The 27,713-nt window shown below is 45.6% G+C and overlaps 1 protein-coding gene and 3 long non-coding RNA genes across 7 annotated transcripts in view; 2 read left to right on the plus strand and 2 right to left on the minus strand.

Annotated features, from left to right (window-relative positions):
- LOC116283357 (uncharacterized) overlaps positions 1–27,713 on the plus strand; it is a 43,872-nt gene that overhangs the window by 12,758 nt on the left and 3,401 nt on the right. Inside the window, exons 3-4 of one of the 2 annotated variants that reach the window (XR_012079846.1) lie at positions 2,353–2,525; positions 22,975–23,132. This is a non-coding gene — a long non-coding RNA (uncharacterized lncRNA). Of the gene's footprint in view, positions 1–2,352; positions 2,526–12,180; positions 12,296–22,974; positions 23,133–27,713 lie in introns of those variants that run through there. The other variant, XR_012079845.1, reaches the window with a different exon arrangement.
- Positions 4,685–11,373, plus strand: LOC140701074 (uncharacterized). Of its 2 annotated transcripts, none has more exons than XR_012079848.1 (4): positions 4,685–4,772; positions 8,003–8,081; positions 9,511–9,767; positions 10,637–11,373. It is a non-coding gene; the product is annotated as an uncharacterized lncRNA (long non-coding RNA). The 2 variants fall into 2 exon arrangements; XR_012079847.1 differs by lacking the exon at positions 4,685–4,772 and adding an exon at positions 5,552–5,663.
- On the minus strand, positions 10,798–11,912 carry LOC140701075 (uncharacterized). Its single transcript, XR_012079849.1, has 3 exons — positions 11,796–11,912; positions 11,221–11,328; positions 10,798–10,932 (listed from the first exon to the last, which is right to left on the minus strand). It is a non-coding gene; the product is annotated as an uncharacterized lncRNA (long non-coding RNA).
- LNX2 (ligand of numb-protein X 2) overlaps positions 23,425–27,713 on the minus strand; it is a 28,045-nt gene continuing 23,756 nt past the window's right edge. For both annotated transcript variants that reach the window (XM_072976046.1, XM_072976045.1), the window contains exons 8-9: positions 27,224–27,382; positions 23,425–25,614 (exon numbers count right to left, since the gene is read on the minus strand). In XM_072976046.1, the coding sequence (XP_072832147.1) occupies positions 25,479–25,614; positions 27,224–27,382 (295 nt within the window). In that variant the 3' untranslated portion in view covers positions 23,425–25,478. The remainder of the gene's footprint in view (positions 25,615–27,223; positions 27,383–27,713) is intronic.

Consider the following 27,713-nt stretch of genomic DNA (forward strand, 5'->3'; position numbering starts at 1 on the left):
AGTTGTGTATAGGATGACTTTGTTCTTGCATCTTCTCCGTTGTTTCTTCCTTCTGTTTACCCTTTTCCTTTCCTCTGGATGGTTGAGGACCTTTCTGCGGTCCTGGTCCAGTTTTAGTCTAGTGATAACCCCCTTGCTGAGTGGAGCCCTGTGGATGGTTGTGGCAGCAGCCTTCTCCCCCTGCACTGGGTCAGTGTCAAGGACATGGCTCTTCTGGAAGCCCTGGGCTACTGTGCCAAATTGCTGACCTCTGTGGTGTCCTCCACAGCTGGAACCTCGTCATCTTTGCAAGTGGGCATGGACAAGCAGCCTACGTCTGTCTCAGCTCTTTGGAAAGCAGGGAAGTCAGTCTTCCTGGGCACGTGGGAAAGGGCATCGCAATGCCTTCTGTGGGTCTCCCTCTGGTCAGAAGTCACAAAGGGACTGGACTTCGTTTTGGCCACTGGCACTTCAGTGATCACCCCAAAGAGGAAGGCTTGAAACTTACTTTAAAAAACCAAAATAAGTGGAGAAAAAAATGAAATTCATGGGTAGAAAATATTGATACTGTAAATGTAATATTGTAAAGATGTCCGTTCTCTCTGAGTGAGCTCAGTGCAGTTTGGATCAAAATCCCAACTGTCTTTTGCAAGGAGCTTAGCGAGCTGAACCTACAGTTTTATGTAGGAGTAAAGAACTAAGAATAGACGAAGAATTCCTGAAGAAGAAAAACACAGAGGGACTTTCATGTCAAATATAAAGTCTCATTATACAGCTCTTAACCATGGGGAAAAGATGAACTCAGTGCCTGTCTGACACCAGGCACAAAGACCAGTTCTGACAAAAAGAGACTTAAACGTGAGAGGCAAAGCCTGCGGAAGGGAGTGGATCATAGTCACATAGGCATGAGGAAGAATTTCTTCAAAAAGTTCCCCAAAGTACTAATTATAAATGAAAAGATTGGTAAATGCAACTACATTAAAATTAAGAATTCCATTCTTTGGTGGGAGGGAAATAGCTCAGTGGTACAGCACATGCTTAGCATACATGAGGTCTTGGGTTCAATCCCCAGTACTTCCATTAAAAAAAAAAAACTCTACTCAAAAATACAAATTACTTTAAAAAAAGGAATTCCATTCCTTAAAAGACAACATAAAGGACAATTTATATGAAATTCACAGTGGCATTCTGGCTTGGTTCCTGAAATGGCAAAAGGACGTTGCTGGGAAAAGTGGTGAAATCAGAATAAAGTCAAGAGTTTAGTTAATAGTAATATATACATATGTTTGTTTCTTTGCTGTGACACGTGCACTTGGTAATATAAGACGAACATTAGGGGAAGTTGGGTGAGGAGTAGATGGTGATTTCTCTGCAACTCTTCTGCAAATATAAATTATTTTTAAATAAAAAGCTTATTCACAAACTGGGAATTGATTTTTGTGATATATGTAATCAATAAAGGATTAACTTTTAAAAAACAAATATCAGTAAGAAAAAGTCATACCACCTAACAGTGAAATGGGCAAAAGTCATGAACAGGTATTTTTCAGAAGAGGAAAAATAAACAGTAAATAGATTTAAGGCAAGATGACCATCTCATCTGAGTAAGCAGACACCTGTAACTTAATGCTCCAGTGCCATCCCATCTCAGTAATCCGTCTTACAACCTGCTAGTAGGAATGTAAAATGGCCCAGCTACTTGGCAAACAAACTGGAGGCCCAGCAATTCCTCTTCTGAGTACATGCCCTAGAGTCACTCTTGTACTTGGAGGACAAGAGGAAACTGGAGGATGTTCATAGCAGCACTGCTCCTAACAGACAAAACCTAGGAACAACTGAAGTGTCCAACAACAGAAGATTGGAGAAGCAAATCACCCTGTGGAATATTATATAACAGTGAAAATTGATGCCCATCAGCAATACGCAAAAATAAGGATGAATGTTAGAAACAATGTTGAATCCAAAAAAGTCTTATCTGAGACAACATATAGTATAATATTTTATGAAGTTTGAAATCAAGCAGAATTAAACTTCATGTTATAAAACTGTATATAAAAAAGTAGGGAGTTGATCAACAGAACATTTAGGATGGTAGTCCCTCCAGGGTTGAGGATGGGTCAGGGGGCTGGGTTTAGGGAGGGACATTCTAGTGCTTTGAGTGACCTTGGTGACCATCCTGTTTTTAGGCCAGGTGGGTTCAAGATGATCATTTATTATTATGTCTCATCTTACATACATTATTTTGTATCTATTAAAGGTGGTCAAAATTTTAAAACTTAAAGATAGGTTAGGGAGACAAGCAATGGGCAGAGCAAGCATATTGCCAGGAAGTGTGATGACGGCTTTTTCTTTTCTTTTCTTTTTTAACTCTAGTGTGTCCAGAGGAAAATGGAATCTTTGAAAGTCTTCGAGAGACAATGGAAGTAACCACCTGTTTTCTCAGCTGGGATTTATGCCAAGAATGTAGAAAAGACTGTGTCTGGAGAGTGTGGGTGGATTCACATGAAGATGCTGTTCAGACTCTCAACAAACCTCCTCTAAGAGCGGTGAGTGCTGTGTCCACCGGGTCTGTTTCTGGTTGTAAATAAGTTCATTTGTGTCATTTTTTAAGATTCCACATATAAGTGATATCATATGATATTTTTCTTTCTCTTTCTGACTTACTTCGCTTAGAATGATGATCTCCAGGTCCATCCATGTTGCTGCAAATGGCATTATTTCATTCTTTTTTATGGCTGAATAGTACTCTGTTGTATAACTATACCACAGTTTCTTTATCCAGTCATCTGTCCATGGACATTTAGGTTGCTTCCGTGTCTTGTGTCTTGGCTGTTGTAACTAGTGCTTCTGTGAACATTGGGGTGCATGAAATTTTTTAATTGTATTTTCTCCAGATATATGCCCAGGACTGGGGTTGCTGGATCATAGGGTAAGTCTATTTTTAGGTTTTTTAAGGACCCTCCATACTGTTCTCCATAGTAACTGCACCAGATTACATCCCACCAACAATGTGGGAGGGTTCCCTTTTCTCCACACCCTTTCCAGCATTTATTACTTGAGTTTTGATGATGGCCATTCTGACTGGTATGAGGGGATATGTGAAGCTAGTTTTGGCTTGTTTTTAGAACAAGGTGTGGTGAGGAGGCTCTGGCGGAGTTGGACTTACACCGGGTTTGGAGGGCGGTTTTCTCCCACATCTGTTTCAGCTAAGTGACAAGACACTTGGGCTCAGAGTTGAGGGTAATCTGCAGGCTGTCACAAGAGGCTCTGTGTTCCCTTGTGCTGGCCACCCAGAGTCCAGGTGAGGAGGCACCGAGTGGGGACACAGCCCGCAGACCTGTGGTGCTTGCGGGTGTCATTTGCTGACCCTCTGCCCACAGGACATCCCGTGACACCTCGGGCTGCGCAGCTCTTCGCAATCACCAGTTGGCTTGTGGGATTCTACACTGGACCCGTCAATCTGGTACCGCCACCGGGTGAGGAAACTGAGTGCAGGAAACCGGGCTGGGAAGGGAAGGGTGCCCTGTGGCTCCAGATTCTCTCCTTTGGGTTCCACCTGAAGCCGGGTCCACCTGGCCAGGAGTATTATTCTTATTAAAGCATCTTCGCTATGGCCAGTGCCCATTACAGTCAAACCTTTGGGAAGTTCGTAACTGCCTCTCACTAATTTCTCCAGAATCTTCTACTACGTTCTAGGTGTGCTGCTTCTATGTCACACATCCTCTTCCTAGTGTTACCTGGGTGAGTGAAATGAGGAGTGAATGTGTGAAGAGACACAAGGAATGTGGCTCACATGACTGAGCTTCTAAATGAGGACAGGAGGGGAGACCTCTTGTCTTATCTCTGTCTTAGCATTACTTAAATCCTTTTCATCTTTATCTCTTAGCTTTTCTTTTAGACCCCAGCGCCTTGTCTGACCTAATTGTGAAATTTCTCCCTTATGCCAAGACCCTCAAATAATGAAATCCCTCCAATTTGGATTTGGTTGGGAAGAAGTCACAATTGAATGTCCTGAACTAAAGTGTTCTTAAGTCCCCTCCCAGCTGTGAGACAGACCTAGGGGCTTGGGAACAGGGGTGAGAGGTGACAGCTGATGGGGAACGGGTAGGGACACCCCCATCACGAAGCCATAACGTCCATTCTGGATGTCTCTAATGGGGAGGTGCCTCCTGGCTGGCAGGTGGTGGAAGTACATTGGGCAAGTTACTTTACTGAATCCTACATCTGTGAAATGGGAGTGATAGTAATTGCTTTGCTCTGGGTCAGGAGACTGAGTTCCGCTTTTATCTCTGTCCCTTCCCAGCTCAGTGTCTGTAGAAAACGCTCAGCTTGCTGAGCCTAAGTTTCTTCACTGTCCAGTAAGGAGCTCCGTGTGTCTGCAGGGCCAAATCCCATGTGCTAGGTTATTTACCTGAGTTGTCTTCATCGGAGTAACATGCAGATTGGGGTATGGTTAATCGTTCGTTAAATAGTTAAGTTTTTATTTTGGGGAAACGCCTACTGTACACAGTGCATATGACAAAGGTTTGCATCCTATGAATTACTTTCCCATTTGAAACCCAGAATCTTGCTCAAATGGCTTTCCAACCCACATTGTACTGAAGTATCCTGTTTGTTCCATTAACTATTCACAGAGTCAACTGGGGAACCGCTGTTATTAATTTCAATGGAAAGCTAAAATGCAGTTCATTTTCTATAATTGCAGGCCCGCGGTCCAAAGAGCCAGCAAAAGCTTTTAATCTGAGGCATTTTTAGAGGAGTATGATCAGAATTACATTGAGCATCTTTTGAAGGTACATAATTATGAAAACCTCAATAACGTGGTCATTCAAAGAGCCCAAACCAGAGATGCTAAACTCAACATGCAGGGGACAAGGCAAATTGCCGTCTTAGTTACTGAAGATGGAGAAACGCCCACGGGGAAGGTCGACAGTGTTTGCACGCCTTGCTTTTCTATTTTACTCCAAAGATATGAGCTCTTCATGCCACATGGGAGGGGGATGTAGCACTCCCGTCGCATCTGTAAGACTTTTGTGGCCTCAAAGAGCCTGCCCCGCGGGCGGCAGCACCCTCTCACCCCTTCCCCCCACCCCGTGCTCCGTGCGGCCACCAGGGGGCGCGAGAGCGTCTCTCCCGCAGCCACCCGGGGATGCGCGCTCCCGGAGCTGACGCGTGGCTGCCTCGCAGCACAAGAAAAAACTAACAAGTTCCTCCACTTGCTTCCTGCGGCCGGACTACTCAGGGGTCGCAGGCGTTTACCATCCGTTGGTCACCATTCCATGGGGTTAGACCGCCCTCTCTCCTTCCCCCAAAGGAGGAAGGACAGTAAGAGGGCAGGGCAGTGCCCCCAGCAGCCAGCTCGCCCCAGGCTGCTTTAACATCGTCACCGCCGCGACTCGGAGAGGGGGTCCGGAGGTGGTGAGAAGCCGCGTGCTGGGGAGATGCCCGCTTGCATTCGAAACTGAAATTCGTTTTATAAGACAGGATGCCCAGCAAGGGGGCCGCAGACAGAGAAATCGAGGAGCCTGGCCCCCATCCGGTGGGCGTGCCAGCCCCGCCCTGACCCGGCCCTCACACCTGGTGGCCGGGTGATGAACGTGCGATGGAGGCAGAGTCAGGGATTCATTCATTCCGACCTGCGCTGTTGGGAAAGGTTACTGAGCACTGAGCCAGCTTTGGTCCAGGTGGAGAGAGGCAGAGGGACAGCAGGAGCAAACGTGTTGAGGGTTAGGGCGTGGGGGTGGGGTCACGGTCCCCGGCCAGCAGGTGATGGGTCCCCGGTAAACATAAGTCGGGCTAAGGAATCTGGACTTTGTTCAGTGACCTAAGGAACCAGCAGCAGTTTGAAAGCCGGGGAGTCCTATGGTCGGACATGAGATTTACCAGGTCTGCCCAGTCTTTGCTGTCACCGTGGCTGCAGGGGTAGGAGCGGGGAGCCTTACCCTCACGCAACCAGTGTGGGAGGCAAACACACACAGAAGGTCCCTGAGGGCCAGGCTTGGCTGTGTTCTTGGATGGTGGAAAGAAAATCTTAGAATTCTGTTTATATTTTTCCAAAAACGAAAAAGCAAAAACAAACCAAAAAAACCGTTACGAATAGTTAAAATATAGATCCATACTGGCACCCTCATGCACTCTGAATGTTAAAGGCCCAAGTTATGCAATAGGTGAGATAAGCCATTCAAAAGAGAGGGTGATGCTGGAGGAACCGTCAGATCGCCACTTGTTTTCAGCATGTGATGACCTAGTGTAGTGTGTGTGTGTCTGGTTGAGTGGATTTAAGGATTTTATCATTTAGTGTTAAGTAAATTAAACCTTGGGAAAGTGGATAAGTGGCTTCAAACAAAGATCGTGGCACAGAAATTGCAGACAGACATTAGTAATGACAGCACAAGGGAACAGGGAGACAAGGAGTGAGCTGGGGTCTCTGTGAATTTTAGGAAGACCCTCCATCAGCTGCAGGACAGGGGAACGTGAGGGTCTAATCAGACCTGACTGTCTCTGGCCACTCAGCTTTTATTTTAGAAAAGTCAACAAATCTCTCATTTCAAGAAAAAGATTCTCTAACCATAAGTGAGAACATAATTGTTGTTTTGGTTTGGGTTTCTTTCTCCCCCCAGAGGAAACGTAGGCTATTGGGAGAGCATTTTGAAAATGGGATGTTTGGACATTTCTTTCTGTTATGCCATTTTTATTGTCCAAAAATTTTATTAGATTTGTAGTCACAACCCATAAAAAGTCTCATATGTGCACACTTAAAGTTGAATCAGAATTTCTGAATTTTATGAGAATCTACCAAATCTCCTTAACAGGTGTTTGAAAACCATTTGTCAAAAATGTAAAATTTCAAGAACTTTTGATTAGCATGCAAAAAAAATGACTGACATCAGAGAAGAAGGAAATTTGCTAGCTAAATTTACACAGCCAAGTTTGTGGAGTTAATGGGTGGGACACAGACTTGTGTAGGCCTAGCCCACACATCTCCATGGGGATCAGCCAGGCTCAGAGAGGTGTCTTATTCTCTGTGACAGCCAGCCTGCCTGGGTCCCCGGTGCTGGCAGCCCTGGGGCAGTGCCTGCAGACACGCACATCCCTCTGGCCTTCTTTTGTTCCTACTTTGTGTTCTTGGGGTCGGGGAGGCATGCCCTCAGCAGGAGAGGAACATTTCTGAACGGAGAAGGCTGTTCTGGACCCGGGATGGGCCAGGAAGGGGCACGACGCTGAGTGGATGCTCGTGGCCAGGAGGGATGAGGGTGCTGTGACCGCACCCTGGATTCAGCAGCAGGGCCTGTGGAGTTGAGGGACTGGTGGGAGGAGGGGTGGGGCGGGCTGGGAGGCCCAAGGCGGTGATAGGGTTCTGGACCCGAAGCCCTTTGCGGCTGCAGCATCGCCTGCAGAGGCTGGGCGTGGGCTGGGTGCCCTCTCCCCGGCAGGCACTTTGGAGACTAAGAGAAACAGCACGGTCCTGGAGCTCATCCTTGAGGAGCCAGGAGTACTTCTTCCCAGATGCAGCTACCATGCATGAGAAGGCTCAGTACAAAGAAAAATAAAAACAGAGCTGGGAAGAGGCCCACACTGTGATCAGGTGGAGAGTTATCGTGGGCCTGGGTAGGGAGTGGGGAGCCCCAGAACCCTCTGGGAAGGGCGCGCTGTCTGAGGAGCATCTGGGGGGGCAGTTAGTGGCCCAGTGTACAGCATTGTGATCCAGTTATACATATATATAGTCTTTTTTTTTCACTTTTTTATTTTTTCAACATTTTTTATTGAGTTAGTCATTTTACAATGTTGTGTCAAAGTATTCTTTATCATTATAGGTTATTACAAGATATTGAAGAGAGTTCCCTGTGCTATACCGAAGAAACTTGTTTATCTATTTTACATACACTAGTTAATATTTGCAAATCTCGAACTCTTCAATTTATCCCTTCCCATACTTTCCTGTTTGGTAAACATAAGTTTGTTTTCTATGTCTGTGAGTCTGTTTCTGTTTTGTAAATAAGTTCATTTGTGTCTTTCTTTTTAGGTTCCACATAGAAGTGATATAGGCATTTTTCTTTCTCTGTCTGGCTTACTTAGAATGAGGATCTCCAGGTCCATCCACGGTACTGCAAATGGCATTCTTTTTTATGGCTGAGTAGTATTCATTTGTATATATACACCATATCTTCTTCATCCAGTCATGTGTCAGTGGGCATGTAGGTTGCTGCATTGAGGGTTGTTCTGATTGTGAAGCAGCAGTAAGCACATTAGAGCTGGAACAGATCACGAATTCTGTCCAAGTGGCAGGAACTGCCCAGGGTGGGGCTGATTCCGCTGCTGGGCCATCCCATGGGGGTGCTGTTTCAATCTGCCTCTTGCTGCTGCCACATGAGGTGGTGGCAAGAGAATTCTGACAATCGGTAGACAGATGTCACCCAGGAAGACAAAGGCAGAGGCAGGGTGACAGTGCAGATTTCTGGTCCCTGGTAAGGGCTCACAGAATCTAAGGAGCAGAACGCTTATTGGCTGTGGGACCTGGCCTGGCCTTGGTATGAAGGTGGGACAGGATACGATGCAGTGCTTTCCAAGGTAGGGACCCACATTTCTCCCCCAGCTTCCAGCCCTGGAAGCTAACCTCTATTCCTCAGTTTTCTCTGGCTGTAGAATTGAAATAATTGCAGTACAGATCTTCCTCGACTTCCAATGGGGTTGTGAACCCAGTAGACCCATTGTTAAGTTGAAACTATGGTTAAGTCGAAATTGCATTTAAAGTTTCTTCTGTATAGCACAGGGAACTATGTTCAATATCTTGTAATAACCTTTAATGAAAAAAATATGAAAACGAATATATGAATGTATATACATGATTGAGACATTGTGCTGTACACCAGAAACCTACACATTGTAACTGACTGTACTTCACTAAAAAAAAATAAATTAAAATTAAAGTTAAAACTAAAAGAATATTAAAATAAAAAAGAAAGAAAGAAAGGAAGTGCATTTGATACCCCTAACCTACCGATCATCACAGTGTAGCCCAGCCTACCTTCAACGTGCTCAGATCACCTCCACTAGCCTACAGTTGGGCAAACCCATGTAACACAAAGCCTATTTTATACTAGTGTGTTGACTATCTCATGGTATGTGCTGAGTACCGTCCTGGAAATGGACAACAGAATGGCTGTCTGGGTCCAGGATGGGGGTCGGTGGGTCCATTCTTCCCCCTGGTGGCCATGGAGCCAAGGGTGAGCTCGGCTGCAGTTGCCACTGCCCAGTATAATGAGAGAGGACTGTCCTGCACATCACCAGCCCGGGCAAAGGCCAAAACTCTAGACTCCAAGTATGGTTTCTACTGAATGTGGATTGCTTTTGCATCAGTGTAAAGTCAAAAAGATCCTAAGTGCAAGTGTTATAATCGAGGACCGTCTATGTTTATGTCTGTGAAGGGTAAATGGATAAATTTGTGAACCGTGCTTGGCGTGTAGTCAGCTTTCAGTAACTCAGTTGCCACTTCACATAACCACAGAAACCAAAGAAAAAAATTTTTTTCAGGTTGAGATGCCACATTCCTGGAGTTTTCCAAATCTTTTACCGAATTTCAGTGTCAAGCTCACTACTTACATGTGCTGTCTCTGAATCCTGAAGTACATTTGAGACTTTCTGCTAAGACAGTGTAATGTCAGCGCCAAGAGCAGGAACTGAGAAGAGGCTGCCAAGGATGTTCTCCTGTTTAGACATTAAAGTGGAAAATTCTGGAAGCAAATAGCTCTGATACAAAGGCGGGGCTGAAATCAGCTAGTTTGACACAGGTAATCAAGAAGGCCAGTCTTGGGGGGAGAGTAGAGCTCAGTGGTAGAGCGTATGCCTAGCATGCATGAGGTTCCCTGTTCAGTCCCCAGGATCTCTATTAAAAAAATTATAATAAATAAATAAACCTAATTACCTCCCTTCCAAAAAAACCCAACAAGAATGCCAATCTTCTTCAAAGTCAAGGATAAGTCAAAACAGATTTAGCACAGTTCTCAACCTTGCAAAATCCTTACTTGGTAGGTCTTTAACTCCTGGCCCCTCTGGAGGTCCAGAGGTCCAGCAGAATGCAATAGCATTACTTACACTGTAAACATCCCACCGGGCAAGGGCTGTCCTCATTTTCCTGTGTTGAAAGAATGTTGACCACTGCGGAGCACTCCCCATGGGGAGGACAAATGTAGAAAGAGGTGGAAAGCAATTCTTTCCCCTCTTTTCAGAATGTGCTGTGTGATCAGGATGCTAATGCGATGGATGCACTGAGGTGGTGTCTGTACCAGGCGGTGGACAGGGACAGTTGGGTGGGGCTTCTGGTTTCTGGTGTGTATTTTCCCATCTGCCAGTTTTGTGCAAATAAGTAGGCCCCTTAATCTCAGTTTTCTTCATCATTTGGACTGGGCCGAGAAGGACTGGCAGGGCTGGAGGGGCTGGGATCGGCAGGGGGGAGGGAGGGGGATGGGCGTTTTCAGACAGCCTGGCGGTGGGAAGGCCCAGGGCCACATCTGCGGTTAAAAAGCGAGAGAGAACCTGCTGATTAGTTCCCCGTGTTGAGGGAAACACACATAATATTGAGAGTGAACAAAAGCTTGAGTTCAGAGGAGCCACTAACAGGAGATAACTCACTCACAGAGCGATTTTTGATCATTTTCAGGGATGAGCAAGGGGAGCCGTATCTCTTGGTGTCTACCCAGAACTGTGTCATCACCTGCTGAGCCCAATGTGTCAGCCGCTTCATATGCAGTCTCTAAAGCTTGCAGATAGCTAGCGAAGCAAGTATTATTCTCACCTTGCAGATGAGAAACTGAGAGTCGAGGGTAAATGAACTGTCCCCGGGTTTCTAGGGTAGTAAGTGGCAGGAGCAGATCTAGGCATATCTGGTTCCATGCTGTGTGTGGAGCGCTGGCCTCCCTCTGAGCGTCACGTGTGGACCAGCAGCTGTCCGTGCTCCTGTTACAGAGCAGGAGAAAAGGAGTGGGGGTCCGGCAAGCGTGCAGGAGCCCTCAGCCCACCATGTGGGCACAGTCGTCCTAGGGTGGGAGATCACCAGCGAAGGTGATGGAAGCTTCCAGTAGTCATTAAACAGTGGGCACACAGGTGGGCCAACCTGCAACAGCCACCCCGTGTTCAGCCTGTTCTGCCCACCTAGAGAGGCCTAACCTGACCACCTCTCCCACCCAGGTCCTTTCCATCACATGTTCCCGGTTTACCTGGCTTTGTTTTCTTCATAGCACTTACCGCTGTCTAAAATTTTATTATTTCTTCATTTTGTTGTTCACTCTTCTTTTTAGGATGTAAGCTCAGGAGATCGCTTTGACTTGGTAACTGATGTTCTGAGCACAGTACCTGGAATGCAGTAGATGCTAAATAAACATTTGGCGAGAAGTTAAATCAGTAAGCATTTTCGTGTATTTTACCCGACTAATATTCATTTAAATACTAAAAGTAACAAATGAAGAGACTCCCCCTCTCCCCGGCTTCTGCCACCCCCAAATTTCCACACTCTAGCTGGGAAGACGGACAGGGACAAACTAGACTGAAAAAGCAATGTCTTAGGCGTAGAAATGAAGAAGCAAGGTCCCTGACATGGAAGCGTTCACGTAGGGCTTAGATCACCACTTGGTAGACGTGATTCCTGCAGCAGCAGCATGGGTACGGGCCTTCCGATGCTGAGATTCTGCGCTCTGGGCGTCAGTGGGGGCGGGGAGACTTAGAGCCTGTGGGGACTTGGTTGACACAAGGACATCATATTCTTTGGAATGACTATGGATGAGATTGAAACCATGGAGCATCATTAGTTAAATCCATTTCACCTGTAACCTGCCTTTGCATCAAGGTTAATTGTTGAGTCAAAAGACTCAAGTGACCTCTGCGCCCCAAGCAGCCTAAACAATCAGATGTTGCCCGGGAGTTGGCGTCAGCTGTGTCTAGTTAAGCGGAACCATTTAAGGCAGGACTGGACCGCTGGCCCTCCCACTGGGCATGCGCGTGTGTTGCTCTTTGACCTTTTGACGTCTGAGGGCCGAAAACTCCACGCTCACCTGGGGCCCCGCGCCCGCCCGCAGAGGCCGGAGCCCAGTTACGCCTGCGCAGAGCCGCGGCGCCGCCCCTTCTTCCAGTCCCTTCCGCGCGCCTCACGCCTGGGGCCGCGCGTCCTGACGCCCCGGCTCCCGGGGAGCGGGGCTGAGGCTCGTCTGCTGGCCCTGAGCTGGGCCTACAGCGAAGCGCTCTCCCTGCTGCAAGCCTCCTCCCCGTGCTGTGGCTGCTGCCCGTCCGGCAAATGGCAGATGGTCCTGGTTCGTGGAGAAACGAGGTGAGATACGAACTCGTCTTCCTTAAGCGTTTGCTAAGTATCCACAAGATAAGCTTCGCCGCGGTGAGCACCCACCGCTCTCCACCGGCTGGGGCTCCAGGACCCGGCGTCCCGCCCCGGCCGTGGTGGTGGTGGTAGGGGTTGGGGTGGCAGAACCAGGCTCCTGTCCCGCGGAGGGAGGAAGCGGGCCTAGGAAGGGCGCGAGTCTGCAGAACCGCCCTGGGAGCGGGTCGTGGTCATGGTGTTTGTGACTCCACACATCCCAGGACCTAAGACATCCTTGGATGGGTTCTGAGTGGTGGGTGACTGAGGGCTTTTTCATAGAATGTAGGCGACGTAAAGGAAAACTATTTTTACCAGCTGATTCCACCCTCAGAACTCGACGCTGGATAATTGTTGCTTCTTTTCTAAGCGATAGGTCTTTCTAGACTTCTCTAGAACTAGTGGTCTGTCTGCGGGCAATCCAAGGAAGGCCGTGGGATTCACTCTTAAACTGAAAACACTTGAGGATGCAAGGTGAGGGCTGATAGAAGTTTGTGAAATAGCCCAAGTGCAAGGCGTTACTTGCAGGTGAGTGCGTTAACGGAGCTCACTCAGGTCAGGTGGACACGTCTCGGTGCTCCGCGGGCAGCGCCGGGGGTGCAGCCGCCTCCCCTGGCGGGCGCGTGGTGACAGGCCTCCCGGGGCGGGTCCTCTACTCCTGTGTTGATGGAGTGTCCGCATCTCTTATCAGCAGTTTGCGGACAGCGGACGCCGAGTTTCTGAACATCGCCTCTGGAGAGCTTCCGTGTTGCCATGGAAACTAATTGGTAGCGTAGTTAAATGGCATGGATTTACACTGTAAAATGGCAAAAGAGCTTTCTAATAAGGACCCCGAGGTGCTGAAACCTTCCCTAAAGCAGGCAGAGGAACTAAAGGGAAAAAGCTCACTTCCTGAGTTCCCAGCCAGTGACCAGGCATCAGGTCATCAGGCCAGTGGAATCTTGGTACGGCTCCGTTTATCACCAAGTGGGGACAAATGGAGGGGAATCTGGATTATGAAAGAGGAAGTTATAAAGCAGTGATCCAGAGCCCGTTTATGTCTCGTGCACATAGTAGGTGCTGGATAAATTCTTTTTTTTAAAATTTAATTTAATTTTTATTTTTAATTAAAAATTTAACATTTTATTTTATTTTTAACATTTTTTCTTGATTTATAATCATTTTACAATGTTGTGTCAAATTCCAGTGTAGAGCACAATTTTTCAGTTATGCATGAACATATATATATTCATTGTCACATTTTTTTCTCTGTGAGCTACTGTAAGATCTTGTATATATTTCCCTGTGCTATATACAGTGTACTCTTGTTTACCTATTCTACAATTTTGAAATCCCAGTCTCTCTTCCCACCCCCACCCCCTTGGCAACCACAAGTTTGTATTGTATGTCTGTGAGTCTATTTCTGTTTTGTATTTATGCTTTGTTTGTTTTTTAGATTCCACATATGAGCGATCTCATATGGTATTTTTCTTTCTCTTTCTGGCTTACTTCACTTAGAATGACATTCTCCAGGAGCATCTATGTTGCTGCAAATGGCATTATTTCATTCTTTTTTTTATGGCTGAGTAGTATTCCGTTGTATGTATATACCACATCTTCTTTATCCAGTCATCTGTTGATGGACATTTAGGTTGTTTCCATGTCTTGGCTATTGTAAATAATGCTGCTATGAACACTGGAGTGCATGTTATCTTTTCAAATTAAGAGTTCCCTCTGGATATATACCCAGAAGTGGGATTGCTGGATCACATGGTAAGTCTGTTTTTAGTTTTTTGAGGAATCTCCATAGTGTTTTCTATAGTGGCTGCACCAGTGTACATTCTCACCAACAGTGTAGGAGGGTTCCTTTTTCTCCACACCGTCTCCAGCTTTTATCGTTTGTAGACTTTTTAATGATGGCCATTCTGGCTGGTGTGAAGTGATACCTTATTGTAGGTTTGATTTGCATTTCTCTAAAAATTAGTGATGTTGAACATCTTTTCATGTGCTTGTTGGCTGTCTGTCTTTGGAGAGATGTCTGTTTAGGTATTCTGCCCATTTTTTGACTGGGTTGCTTGTTTTTTGATATTAAGGTGTATGAGCTGTTTGTGTATTTTGGAAATTAATCCCTTGTTGGTCGCATCATTTGCAAATATTTTCTCCCATTCTGTAGGTTGTCTTTTCATTTTGTTGATGATACCCTTAGCTGTGGAATTATCCTTAGTTTTATAGTATCTGGTCTTACATTTAAGTCTTTAATCCATTTTTGAGTTTATTTTTGTATATGGTGTTAGAGAATGTTCTAATGTCATTCTTACAGGTAGCTGTCCAGTTTTCCCAGCGCCTCTTACTGAAGAGACTGTCTTTTCTCCATTGTATATTCTTGCCTCCTTTGTTGTAGATTAATTGACCATAAGTGTGTGGTCAAAAATGGACTTTTATCCTGGCCCGTTGATCTGTGTGTCTGTTTTTGTGCCAGTATCACACTGTTTTGATTACTTTGTAGTATAGTCTGAAGTCAGGGAGCATAATTCCCCCAGCTGTATCCATCTTTTTCAAGATTGTTTTGGCTGTTTGGGGTCTTTTGTGCTTCCACACAAATTTTTAACATTTTTTGTTCCAGCTCTGAAAATGTCGTTGGTAATTTGATAGGGATTGCATTGAAGCTGTAGATTGCCTTGGGCAGTATGACCATTTTAACAATATTGATTCTAATCCAAGAGCATGGTTTATCTTTCCATCTGTTTATGTCGTCTTCAGTTTCTCTCATCAGGGTTTTATAGTTTCTGGAGCACAGGTCTTTTGCCTCCTTGGGTAGGTTTATTCGTAGGTATTTTATTCTTTTTGGTGTTTTGGTGAAACAGTACCCAAATGGTACTGTTTCATTAATTCTTTTTCTGCTTTTTCATTATTAGTGTATAGAAATGCAACTGATTTCTGTATATTAACTTTGTACCCTGCAACTTTACCAAATTCGTTGATGAGTTCTAGTAGTTTTCTGGTTGCTTCTTTAGGGTTTTCTATGTATAGTATCATGTCATCTGCAAACAGTGACCATTTTACCTCTTCATTTCCATTTAGATTCCTTTTATTTTTCTCCTCTGGTTGCTATGGCTAGGACTTCCAAAACTGGGTTGAATAAAAGTGGTGAGAGGGGACATCCTTGTCTTGTTCCTCACCTTAGAGGAAGCGCTTTCCGCTTTTCCCTGTTAAGTATGGTGTTAGCCGTGGGTTTGTCATATGTGGCCTTTACTATGTTGAGGTATGTTCCGTCTATGCCCATTTTCTGGGTTTTTTTTTTTTGATCATAAATGGATGTTGAATTTTATCAAAATTTTTTCTGCATCTATTGAGATGATCATATGGTTTTTATTCTTCAGTTTGTTAATGTGGTGCATCACATTGATTGACTTGTGGATATTGAAAAACCCCTGCATCCGTGGGATGAACCCCACTTGCTCATGGTGCGTGGCCCTTTCAGTGCATTGTTGGAGTGGATTTGCTAGTGTTTTGTTGAGGATTTCCGCATCTGTATTCATAAAAGATACTGACCTGTGATTTTCCTTCTTCATGATGTCTTTGTCTGGTTTTGGCGTCAGGCTGGTAATGGCCTCATAGAGCGAGTCTGGAAGGGCTCCTTCCTCTGCAGTTTTCTGGACTAGCTGCAGAGGGATGGGTGTTAGCTCTTCTCCAGATGCTTGTTGAATCCACCTGTGAAGCCGTCTGGTCCAGGACTCTTGTTGGGGCTTTAATTCCTGGTTCACTTTCAGCGCTGGTAACCGGCCTGCTCACACCGTCTGCTGCTTCCTGGTCCAGTCATGGCGGGTTGTACCTTTCTAAGGAATTGCGCATTTCTTGTTCGCTGTCCTCTTGTTAGTGTGCAGTTGCTCATAGTAGCCTTTTATGACCCCTTCTGTTTCTGTGGTGTCAGCTGTAACTTCTCCTTTTTCATTTCTAATTTTATTAATTTGGGCCCTCTCCCTTTTTTTCTTGATTAATCTGACTAAAGGTTTATCAATTTTATCTTTTCAAAGAACCAGCTTTTAGTTTCATTTATCTTTTCTATTGTTTTTTAGTCTGTGTTTCATTTATTTCTGCTCTAATCTTTGTGATTTCTTTTCTTCTACTAACTTGGGGGTTTGTTTGTTCTTCTTTCTCCAGCTGCTTTAGGTGTAAGGTTAGGTTGTTAACTTGAGATTTGTCTTATTTCCTGAGGTGGGCTTCTGTCGCGTAAACTTCCCTCTGAGAACTGCTTTTGCTGCATCCCAGAGGTTTTAGATCGTTGTGTTTTCGTTTTCATTTGTCTCAAAGTATTTTTTGATTTCCTCTTTGATATCTTCAGTGATCCACTGGTTGTTCAGTAGCATAATGTTCAGCCTCCACGTGTTCGCAGTTTTTTCCTTGTAGTTGACTTCTGACGTTGTAGTGCTGTGGTCGGATAAGATGCTTGGCATGATTTCAGTTTTCTTAAGTTCACTGAGGCTAGCTTTGTGGGCCAACGTGTGGTCGATTCTGGAGACTGTTCCACGTGCACCCGAGAAGAATGTGTGTTCTGTCATTTTCTGATGGAATGCTCCATAGAGATCAACTAAGTCCATCTGGTGTAATGTGTCATTTAGGGTCTGCATTTCCTTACTGATTTTCTGTCTGGGTGATCTGTCCGTTGATGTAAGTGGGGAGTTAAGGGCCCCCACTATTGTGTTATTGCCCATTTCTCCTTTTATGTCTGTTAACAACTGCCTTACACAGTGAGGTGCTCCTCTGGTGGTGCGTATATTTACCATTGTTACCTCCTCTTCTTGGATTGGTCCCTTGAGCATTATGTAGTGTCCCTCTTTGTCTCTTTTAACAATGTTCACTCTAAAATCTATTTTGTCTAATATAAGTATTGCTATTCCAGCTTTCCTTTGGTTTCCATCTGCATGGAATATCTTTTTCCATCCCCTTACTTTCAGCCTGCAGAGTCTCTAGCTCTGAAGTGGGTCTCTTGTAGACAGCATATATATGGGTCTTGTTTTTGTATCCATTCAGCCAGTCTGTGTCTTTTGGTTGGAGCATTTAATCCGTTTACATTTAAAGTAATTATCAATTCATATGTTCTTATTGCCTTTTTGTTAATTGTTTTGGGTTTGTTTTTGTAGGTCTTTATTATTTTTCTCTTTTCTTGTGGTTTCATGGCTATAGAAGTTACTTTAACATTTGTTGTAAAGCTAATTTGGTGGTGCTGAATTCTTCTAGCTTTTGTTTATCTGTGAAGTTTTTGATTTCTCCATCAAATCTGAATGAGAGCCTAGCTGGATAGAGTATTCTTTTTTTTATTAAAAAACTTTTTGAAATAGACTTCATTCTTTTAGAGCAGCTTCAGGTTCACAGCACAATTGAGCAGAGAATACAGAGAGTTCGCACATAGCCCTCCCCACTCACACATAAATACTCCCCTACCCTCAGCGTCCCTCATCAGTTGGGCATATTTGGTACAAGTGATGAACCAACATGGGCACATTATTATCAGCCAGAGCTGGGCAGAGTATTTTTGGTTAAGTTTTCCCCTTTCATCACTTGAAATATATCGTGCCACTCCCTTCTGGCCTGTAGAGTTTCTGCTGAAAAACCAGCTGATAACATTATGGGAGTTTCCTTGAGTGTCATTTGTTGCTTTTCTCATGCTGATTTTAATATTTTCTCCTTATCCTTAAACTTTGTCGGTTTGCTTACTACATGCTTTGGTGTGTTCCTCTCTGGGTTGGTCCTATGTGGAACTCTCTGTGCTTCCTGGACGTGGGTGACTGTGTCCTTTCCTAAGTTAGGGAAGTTTTCAGTTACTGTCTCTTCAAAAATTTTCTCAGGTCCTTTCTCCTCTTTCTGGCACCCCTATAATGCAAACATTAGTGCACTTCATGTCATCCCAGAGTTTTCGTAAACTATGCTCATTTCATTTTTTTTTCTTGTTCTGCAGTAGTGATTTCTCCAATCTGTTTTCTAGCTCACTGATCCGTTCTTCCGCCTCATTTAATCTACTCTTGGTTCCTTCTAGTGTGTTATGTATTTCAGTGATTTTAGTCTTCAGCTCTCGGTATTCTCTGTATTTTCCATCTCTTTGCTAAAATCTTCACTCTGTGCATCTATACTCCTCTTGAGTTCTCTGAACATCTTCACCACCATTAGCCTACACTCTTTCTCGGATAGATTGCCTGTCTCCTCATCACTGATTTCTTCTGGGATTTTACCCTGTGCCTTGGCCTCGGACATACTCCCCTGCCGCCTCATGTTGTTTATCTTCCTACTTGTATTTTCAGGTGGGTTAGTTATGTGTCTCCCTCTGTGGGAGACGTTCTGTGCGTCCCAGCAGTGCACTCCTCTCTTGCCACCCCAGGGCCAGGGTCCAGCTGGTCCCAGTGTGGTCTGGCTTGTGTGTGGACTCCTTCCACAGGCTTTGGAATGTTTTCTTATTTTTAGTATCTGACCCCTGGTGGATGAGGCTGGACCAGAGGCTTATGCAGGTGTCCTGGCAGGAGGAGCCAGTGCCTGCCCGCTGCTGGGTGAAGCTTGGTCCTGGACCTCTGGTGGGTGGGGCCGTGTCGAGGGGCATTCTGAGGCTCAGGAAGTCTGCTGATGGGTGGGACCTTGTTCCCACCCAGGATGTTGTTTGGTCTGAGGCGGGGCAGTCCCTCCAAGAAGACTGCTCAGAAGAAAACAGGAGCTTCTTCAAAAGAAACGCCTTCCTGGTGTAGTTCCCTCTCTCTGGTTCCAGTTGAAGGAGATCTTTTTTGCTGGGTTCCAGTCTTTTCTTTCAGTGGTCGTTTAGCAGTCAGCTGTGGTTTCGTTGTAGTCGCGAGGAGAGGCGAGCTCGTGGTCCTGCTACTCTGCCATCTCGTATAAATTCTTATTTAAATGACCACGGGGAAAGAACCACGTGAAGCACTTGAATGTGCTTGGGTATTCAAGTGCTTAAGGCAGCTTAAACAGTCCCCTTCACCCTGTAGCTTGAACGCCCCACTCTGTTTTTAATACGTTGATTTAACTTGGCACTTTAAGAATAGTTAACTTCAACTTTTAACTTTGATACTGCAAGTCAGTAAGTCTGAACTAATGGGGTTTTTACTCTACGGCACCCTGGGAGCTCCATGTGTGATAAACGGGGTGATGCAGCCTTAGAAGCTGAAATCCAGATTTGTTACCTTTAAATTTAGTTTTAATCATTTATCTGATTAAAGTCTAATATTTGAGAAATCGTGAACAGTCCACGTCAGTACACGAGAGAATGGACGCCAGGAAGCTGCAGCCCCTCTGGTCCCACAGAGAGAAGAGTGCGCAGCCCTGAGGGAGGGGGCGCCTCTGTCTGAAAACCAGCCCACAAGGCCCAGTAGCCTGAGAGACCGAACCCTCTGAACCTGCCTCCCACGTTCTCCTGTGAGAACCTGTCTCTGGATTTAAACACAAATTGCATTTGCTCTAGACAATTGGTGACAGTGATCTCTGCTGGACTGCCTTTTTCCCCTCCTGGAAAATGAAAAACTGGTTCAGTGACTCCAGACAGCTTGGAAACTGGCAACAGGATGGTGGCGATGTCACTGTGTCCCCCGCTTTTATGAAATCTCCCCTTGGATCTAGGCTGCAGCTCCAGCTCCAGCTCCCAGGCTGTCTAGGTCAGTGTGTTGCCTTTAATTCCCACTCTGGCCCGTTTCCCATGTGTTTTTAAAGGTATAATTGTTATACAGCAGATGAGCGTCAGCTGTACAATGAGACTTGCTACCTGCATACATTGCCAAATGGTCACAGTGAGTCTTGTTAACATAGTGACCATAGTTACAGTAAATTTTCTTGCGATGAGAACTTTTTAACATGCAGGTACTGGGGATGGAATCCAGGACCTGGTGCACGCTGAGCACACACTGTGGTGCTCTACCACTGAGCTCTGCCCTGTGATGACAACTTCCGGGATCGACTCTCTCAGTGACTTACAGATACGCAGTCCAGGATTAACCGTAGTCACCACGCGATACACTGCATCCTCATGACTCAGTTGTAACTGGAAGTTTGTACCTTTTGATCCCCTTCACCGATTTCTCCCATACCCACCCCTGCTTCTGGCAACACCAATTTTTTTTTAAAGATTCCACATAATGATAAGGGGTTTTCTTTGACTTATCTCACTCAGCTTAATGCCCTCATGGTCCGTCCATGTTGTCCCATATGGCAAGACTTCATCCTTATGGCTAAACAGTATCCCACTGTGTAGATACACCACATCTTTCCCACTGTGTGGATACACCACATCTTCTTTCCCACTGTGTGGATACACCACATCTTCGTCATCATCCATCGATGGACACTCAGGTTGTCTCCGTATCTTGGCTACTGTGAATAATGCTGCAGTGAACGTGGGTGGGGGGCACGCTTATAACTTTACCCCACATATTCTTCGTGGGATAGCATTATAAAAAGAACCACTGCAACCTGGCGTCAGTTTTTCTGTATTTCACATGGTTCAGAAACTAAATCTAAACAAATCTCGACTGTTTAAAACAATGATAATGATGACTCATTGGAGAAGATGGCAAGGAGCAACCGTGGTAGTGGTCACCCTGTTAGACTGGGGAGGGGGGCAGGAGTCCAGGGTTGTCCTATCATGCAGACAGGGACAGTGCTTTGGGTGGAGAAGGCGGGAGAGTGTCGGGGGAAGAGTACTTGACTGTGGAGAAACCTGACACACGAGTGGTTGTAAATCGTGTTGACAGTGGGTACCCCTATGTGACATGTGGGGAGCTGCACGTGACGCTCTTCCTCCCCCAAAGCCATAATCCCAGTGAGAAAAAACAGCAGACAAACGCCAGTAGAGGGAAGCCCTCAACACCCCCGACTTCAGCACCGTCAAGACCCTCATAAACCAGGAAGGTGTGAGCACGTGGCACAGGGAGCATCTAAGGAGACATGACAGCTAGTTGGCACGTGGTGCCCTGGGTGGGACCCTGGGAAAAGGACACTAGGCCGAGTCTCCCTCTGGAGTAAGCCTGGGCACTTCAGAAGGCAGACTCTGGTGCTTATTTTTTAATCGAAGTGCTCCCCGTGTGCAGCAAAGGCTCAGCTTCACACAGACACATTGTTTCAGATTCCTTCCCATTATAGGTCACTCCCTGTGCTCTACAGGAGGACCCTGTTTATCTGTTTTATATACAGTAGTTTGTTAATCCCAAACTCCTAATTTATCCCTCCTCCTTTTTCCCCTTTGGTAACCTTGTGTTTTCTATGTCTGTGAGTCTATTTTGTAAGTAAGTTCATTTGTATTATTTTTTGATTCCACATACAAATGTAATTTATAAATTCCGCATATAAATTTGTCTTTCTCTGCCTGACTTACTTCGCTTAGATGGACCTAGAGATTATCATACCATGTTGCTGCAGATGGCATTACTTCATTATTTTTATGGCTGAGTAGTACTCCATTGTGTATATATACCACATCTTTTATCCAGTCATCTGTCAGTGGACATTTAGGTTGCTTCCGCGTCTTCTGGCTGTTGTAAATAGTGCTGCTGTGAACACTGGGGTGCATGTACATTTTCAAATTAAGAGTTTCCTCCAGATGTATGTCCAGGAGTGGGAGTGCAGGATCATACAGTAACTATTAGTTTTTTAGCGAATCTCCGTCCTGTTCTCCATCGTGGCTGTGCCAGTTTACATCCCCACCAACAGTGTAGGAGGGCTCCCTTTTCTCCATACCCTCGCTAGCATTTATTATTTGTGGACTTTTTGATGATGACCATTCTGACCAGTGTGAAGTGGTACCTCATTGTAGTTCTGCTTTGCATCTGTCTCATAATTAGCAACACTGAACATCTTTTCATGTGCCTGATGGCCATCCATATCAGACTCTGATACTGTGTCTAGTTTTAAACACTGCTAAACAGCAGTAATCAGATGTCTACCTGACAAATTTTCTAGTGCATATCTGTGCATAAAAATACAATTTAATAAATCTTTTAGAAAAGGAGTGCTTGCCCTGAGAGATTGACAAAGATTTCTCAAAGAGGTGATGTCACTTGAGCCAAGTAAGCCCACACAGACTCAGGGCAGGGGGTGGGTAGAAAAGAGAAAGTGAGGCTAGGGGCTAGGCAGGGGCCGGGTCATGAATGGCGGTGCCTAACCATTGTGCAGATGACACAGGGCCACTGAGGACTCGCAAACAGGGTGAGGACTGATCCGTGATGACCAGGGCTGGGGTTTAAAAACGCTCCCCTGATGGCACGAGAGTCTGGACTGAAAGAGTGGAAGTGGGCAGGTGCTTGGGAAGGCGCATCTCAGTCTTGGAGGACTGAGGCTTCAGTGCCTGAAAGCAGCAGGATGCTCAGTCTGCAGACCTAGGGCATCAGTGGTATTCAGACGTGCAAGGTGGCAATCCAAGATGGTCCTTAAAACTATGACAGTAAATGGGGGACCGGGGCCTGCTGACATCCACCACGAGGGGCAGGATTCTCTTCAGAGGGGGGAGGAGAGGCAGGACCTGGGGTGTGAGGTGCGTGGCGGAGGGGAGGGAGGGTAAGGGGGCTGCAGAGCCATCGAAAGCCTGACTGGGGTCGGACCAGAGGCCTTGGTTTGAGTTTAATTTACTAGGAAATTGGGAGCTAACATTTAATTCAGAACAATTTGTTTCCACACAGGGAGTGAGCAAAGCTCCGTAAGAATAGAAACCACAGCGTCAGGACTGCCTGGGAGGTGCTGTAAAAGCAGTGGCGAGGAAACCAGGCCTGTCATCCAGCGGAAATGCCCAGTGAGCCCCTCAGGTGACTTAGAGCTTTCTGGCAACCACGCTAAAAAGGTAAAAAGAAACCGGTGACATTAACTCTAATAAATTTAAATAGTCCAGTGTATCCAAGGTGTTTAGCATCTCAAAACGTGGTACTTGGTCACACTTGGAGTGCTCAGGGGCCCCGTCTGGCGGTCCTGAAGAGGCAGACAGTCCCAGTCGGGAGGGATCACGTGCCCTGTGCCTTCAGGAACGAGGACGAGGAGACGGGCTCCAAGCTTGGGCTGCTGTAACGAGGCCACAGACAAAAGTAAGGACCACAGCTAAGTCAGCATCTGCTGTGCAAGAAGAGACAGTGTCGCTCTTGGGGAAAGGAGGGCTTTTATTTCCATCCTAAATGATGATCACACCGTTACTTAAATACATCTGAAAAGGTCCTGAAGTAACTTAAACTGAAGGCACAGAACAAATCAAAATATTTAACTGAGCTTAAAATGAGAGAATTCAAATATTTCGACAGTAACAATGAATTATGAACAAGTTTCCATCACCAAATATTCTGACCAAAAGCTATAGTCTTTAATAAAAACCAAATTAGCTTAAGCTGATTAAGATTTCCATGATAAAAATGAAAGGTCATCTTTCAAAATCCTCATTATACCACCAGGTTCACTGTAAGCATTGTATTTATAACCAAGCGGTAGTTAGCATATTTGCTGATGGATGGTCACTCCCCAAGAATGATGCATTCTTACAAAATTTTTAAGACAAAAGCAAAGTGGATTGCAAAATTCTATTGGGGAGCAGGAAAAAAAAGTTGTTCATGTCAATTAGATTAACAAAGTATTTCAATATCAAATTGCTTCAAAAGCCAGTCATCATATAACAGTAATGTACTGCACGGGCATTCCACTGTGTCTTGGTTAACTGTTGACCATACAGTGTGGCTCAGGGTTCGAATAAGTCAGTAACGATTATTTTGCCATTTCTTAGTCAAAAGAGATAGGTTTAAAAAAAAAATCACTGAAAATAACTGGAATAATCTGTAACAAGCTGTAGCTACAGTAAACCCCAGCAATGCAATTGCTGAGTTTTAAAGTGGTCAGGCTTCATGATACACTAGTATTTTGAAATACATTCTCTGATGAACACCACTAATTACAGAGGTCAGTTGAAATTAGCTCAGATTCTGAACTAGGCTTCTAAATGAAACTTTTCAAGTATGCATAATATTAATAAGGTAAAGATTTTTCTCTTATTCACTGTGTTCTTCCAACGGTCAACTGTGATGAGTAAAGGGCAAACAAAATAGGCCGGTCAGTTTATTAAAATACTAAAAAAAAAAAAAAAAAAAAAGAGTCTATTGACCAAGGACTGATGGAAAGATATTAACATCTGAAACTTACTATTCAGGGGGAAAAAAAAACTTTTCAGACTTTTTCCTGAAATTAAGAAATGGGGAAAAACACTCAAGATTCTTTAACAGAATAAAATTTTAAAAAAAGGTCTTTCTTCTGCTTAGCTGTGATATATGAGTGTGTTTAAGCAACATGGTTTTATTTTTATCATTTAATTTAGTTGCATAAATCAAAAACATTCCCAGCCAAGTTTGCTGATAGAAGTATAATACAAACTCTAGAAAACGATTTTTAGCAAAAACTGCTTCAAAATTTTCCTACATAACAAAACATTCCTTTGGAAATGAATCTTTAATGCTTTTGGACTGTTCAAGTAAATGCAGCTTTTATCACCTCCAGTACTAAACTGTAATTACCGCCCAGATTCCTTCGTCACTGGGTAGCATCCTTTATTCTTACTATTCTAATCACGGTACAGTATTTTAAAAATAATCTCTTTAGTGGCCTCAGACTTACGTCTTCATCTATGAGTACTGAGAGATTAAAGTAGAAATAAAATAAGCCAGAAAAATCACCTTATAAACAGTATGAAGTCTTGAAATGTTGGCACCGATGAGCAGTGGGAAAGGCTTACCCGGCCAGAGGACGCGCCCCCCTCCCCGCACAGCAGTGGCTGCGCCAGGCAGCGAGTGCCAGGGCCGCCGTCTTCACTGACAGCCTCCTGGGCGCGCGGAACTCGTTTTATGACTCAGTTATTGCAAACAAAGAACCATGAGTAAGTCATCCATCCAGCTGGCTCACAGTCTGGGCAGGTCACGATCTGACCACGAGAGTCTGGATTCTGAAAGTGGGATCCTGCAAGTGCTATGGAAGACTGTCCCGGAGCTGAGAGAAATGTGGCGACTGGAGGAAGCAGCCAACGAAGGACAAGCCGAGTGGCTCTGGCCCCACGTGAACCAGCTGTGTGAGCGGCCCCTGACTGACAAACGCAACAAAACCGAAGGGTTTTCTTTCTGAATCCTGAACAGGAAGGTGTCTGACTCAAAACCAGCTTCAAAGTCTATACCAGGCTGCCAGGCCAGCAAATAACGGTCAGGGTGACTTTGTTCCTCTGCTCCTTCAACATGGGGACCAGCGCCGAGTGGCTCATGCCCACGGTTGACAGGCCGTTCACGGCCACGATCATGTCGCCACACCTGGACAACGACAGAAGCAGTCACTGTTTTCACGGCATGAAAGACATTATCCTGAGATCTATTTAGCATGAAAACCAGAGTTTCACTTAACCAAACTGTCAGTGAGGAGGACATGTACCTTGCTTTGAGGAACATCTGGGCTGCTTTTTAGGCCTGTGTTGGCTTTCTCCTGCCAATCAAGGACACCCTGTGCCAGCCTCTCCTGGAGCTGCTGGATGATTTCAAGGGCAAGCAGACTAATTTTCATATAAGCTTCAGCAAAACATAGTTAAGATAATAAATCTGCCTCTTTTCTAAAAATACTAAGCAATACATGTGGAGGGGGTTGCTTATTATTTTGACTGTTTGTTTTTACAGCTCTTGACATTCGAGGCTTCACTTAAGTTGAGAATAAGACCCACACCTCCCCCTCTTTCAGCTGCTGTCCTGCAGCCTGATGATCACAAATGGACGATGGATCCGAAGACCTTCTATCATTTACGACTTTGGTCTTTAGTTTGAATACGGACTATTACTGTTAGGTACTTCAACTTCTTTTTGAAAGTAAGTGGAGGTTAATTAGTTTATAATTTGCGTGAGGCCCAGAGGGAGTAATTTAGCTAAGAGAATGGTTAATTCATCCCCCCCAGCCCTTCCCTCCTAGAACAGCGGTCTCCCTTCTCCCTCAGGGTGAGGCTGCCCTGGGGCACACCGACCCAGAGTGGTTTTCCCAGCGTCCCTGAGATGGCGCTGTTCACAGACGCTGTAAACTTTCTATTTGTGCAGCATTCACACTAAGATGTCAGCATGCACTTTTAAAGAGCTGTTTCTTTTATCCAAAACGTAGACATTAAGAACTTAAATCACCCATCTCCTCTGCATATAACCTCTTGATGTAACACCTCTTTCTTCTCACGGCGCCTAAGCTTTGAAAACGAGGCTGCACCAAGGTTGAGGGAGTACTTTTCGCCTAGTGGTGACAACAGCAGGGACTTGATGGCAAAGCTGGACAGTCCTGGGTCTGAACTGTAGTCAACCACGTCCTGCTGTTCGAGTGTGGGCAAATTTCTTAACCTGTTGAAGCCTCAGTTGTCTTGCTTGTAAAACAAGAATAACCACAGCACCTGCGTCACAGGGCGGCTGAGGAGAGCCCTGGCCCCTGCCTGGCGCACGGGCAGCTACCTCCCCGCCCACTGGTGACCGCATGTGCCAGGCACTGGGATGGCGGCCGGGGGCACAGCCGTCAGCGCAACAGCATCCCTCCGTGTGGACCTGCATAAACGGAACGTTGGGCAGACGTAGACGTTACAGAGAAGTTGTCACCTAGTGACGGGTCGGGCCTGAGCACCCAGAGCAAGCTGCCTGTTGGCGCGTCCAGGTGACTCAGGTTGAGCGCCTGGTGTCAGACTAACCGCAAGGCCACCACCACCAGGGCGACGTGGAGCGAGCATCTCAGGCTCCGAGAACCCCCGGCCTCCGTCACGGCCCCTCAGCGCTGTCGCTGTCGTAGCTGAGAAGCAGCCACGGGTAACAAAGAAACGAGTAAACTGCACCGATGGGACCAGACGACAGGCTGGACTGGAGCTGTGCCCGGCCTAGACAAGAAACATGAACGTATCACAAGACTCACTTTAATCTTCCATCATAATAGGCAGGCGTTCCCAGGACAATGGTTTTGATGAAGAAAGGCTGATTGGTGTGGTTCTCTTCGTAGCCGCCGACAATACTGAAGCCCCAGCTTCCCAAGTAGCTTCTTCGTAAAACCACATCGTGGCAGCTACGAAGGGCGCTGTGAACGCAGAAAGCAAGAAAAATGAGCGTGGAGGCTTCTCAGCGCCTGCTCGTCTTGGAGACAACGCCATTCCCCGCTCTACGTGTCACTGAGGGGGTGGTTACGACGTGCTCGGGAAGGGCCCCCCACTTTGACCCGGTTTCCCTGCTGAGAAACGCACGTGCGGTCCCGGCGCGGACCCAGCTCTTCTAAGCGGGAGCCTGGCCACCCCGGCCCACGGCTGGCCCGCTACGTGCCCCGAGTAGGAATGAACAGAATGGTTTTATTGAACAGATGTTTTTTCAGCCTAGTTCTTATTATAAAATTGACCTTTAAAAATAGAATAACC

This window comes from Vicugna pacos, chromosome 14 (assembly GCF_048564905.1).
Source record: "Vicugna pacos chromosome 14, VicPac4, whole genome shotgun sequence".
Lineage (NCBI taxonomy): Eukaryota > Metazoa > Chordata > Mammalia > Artiodactyla > Camelidae > Vicugna > Vicugna pacos.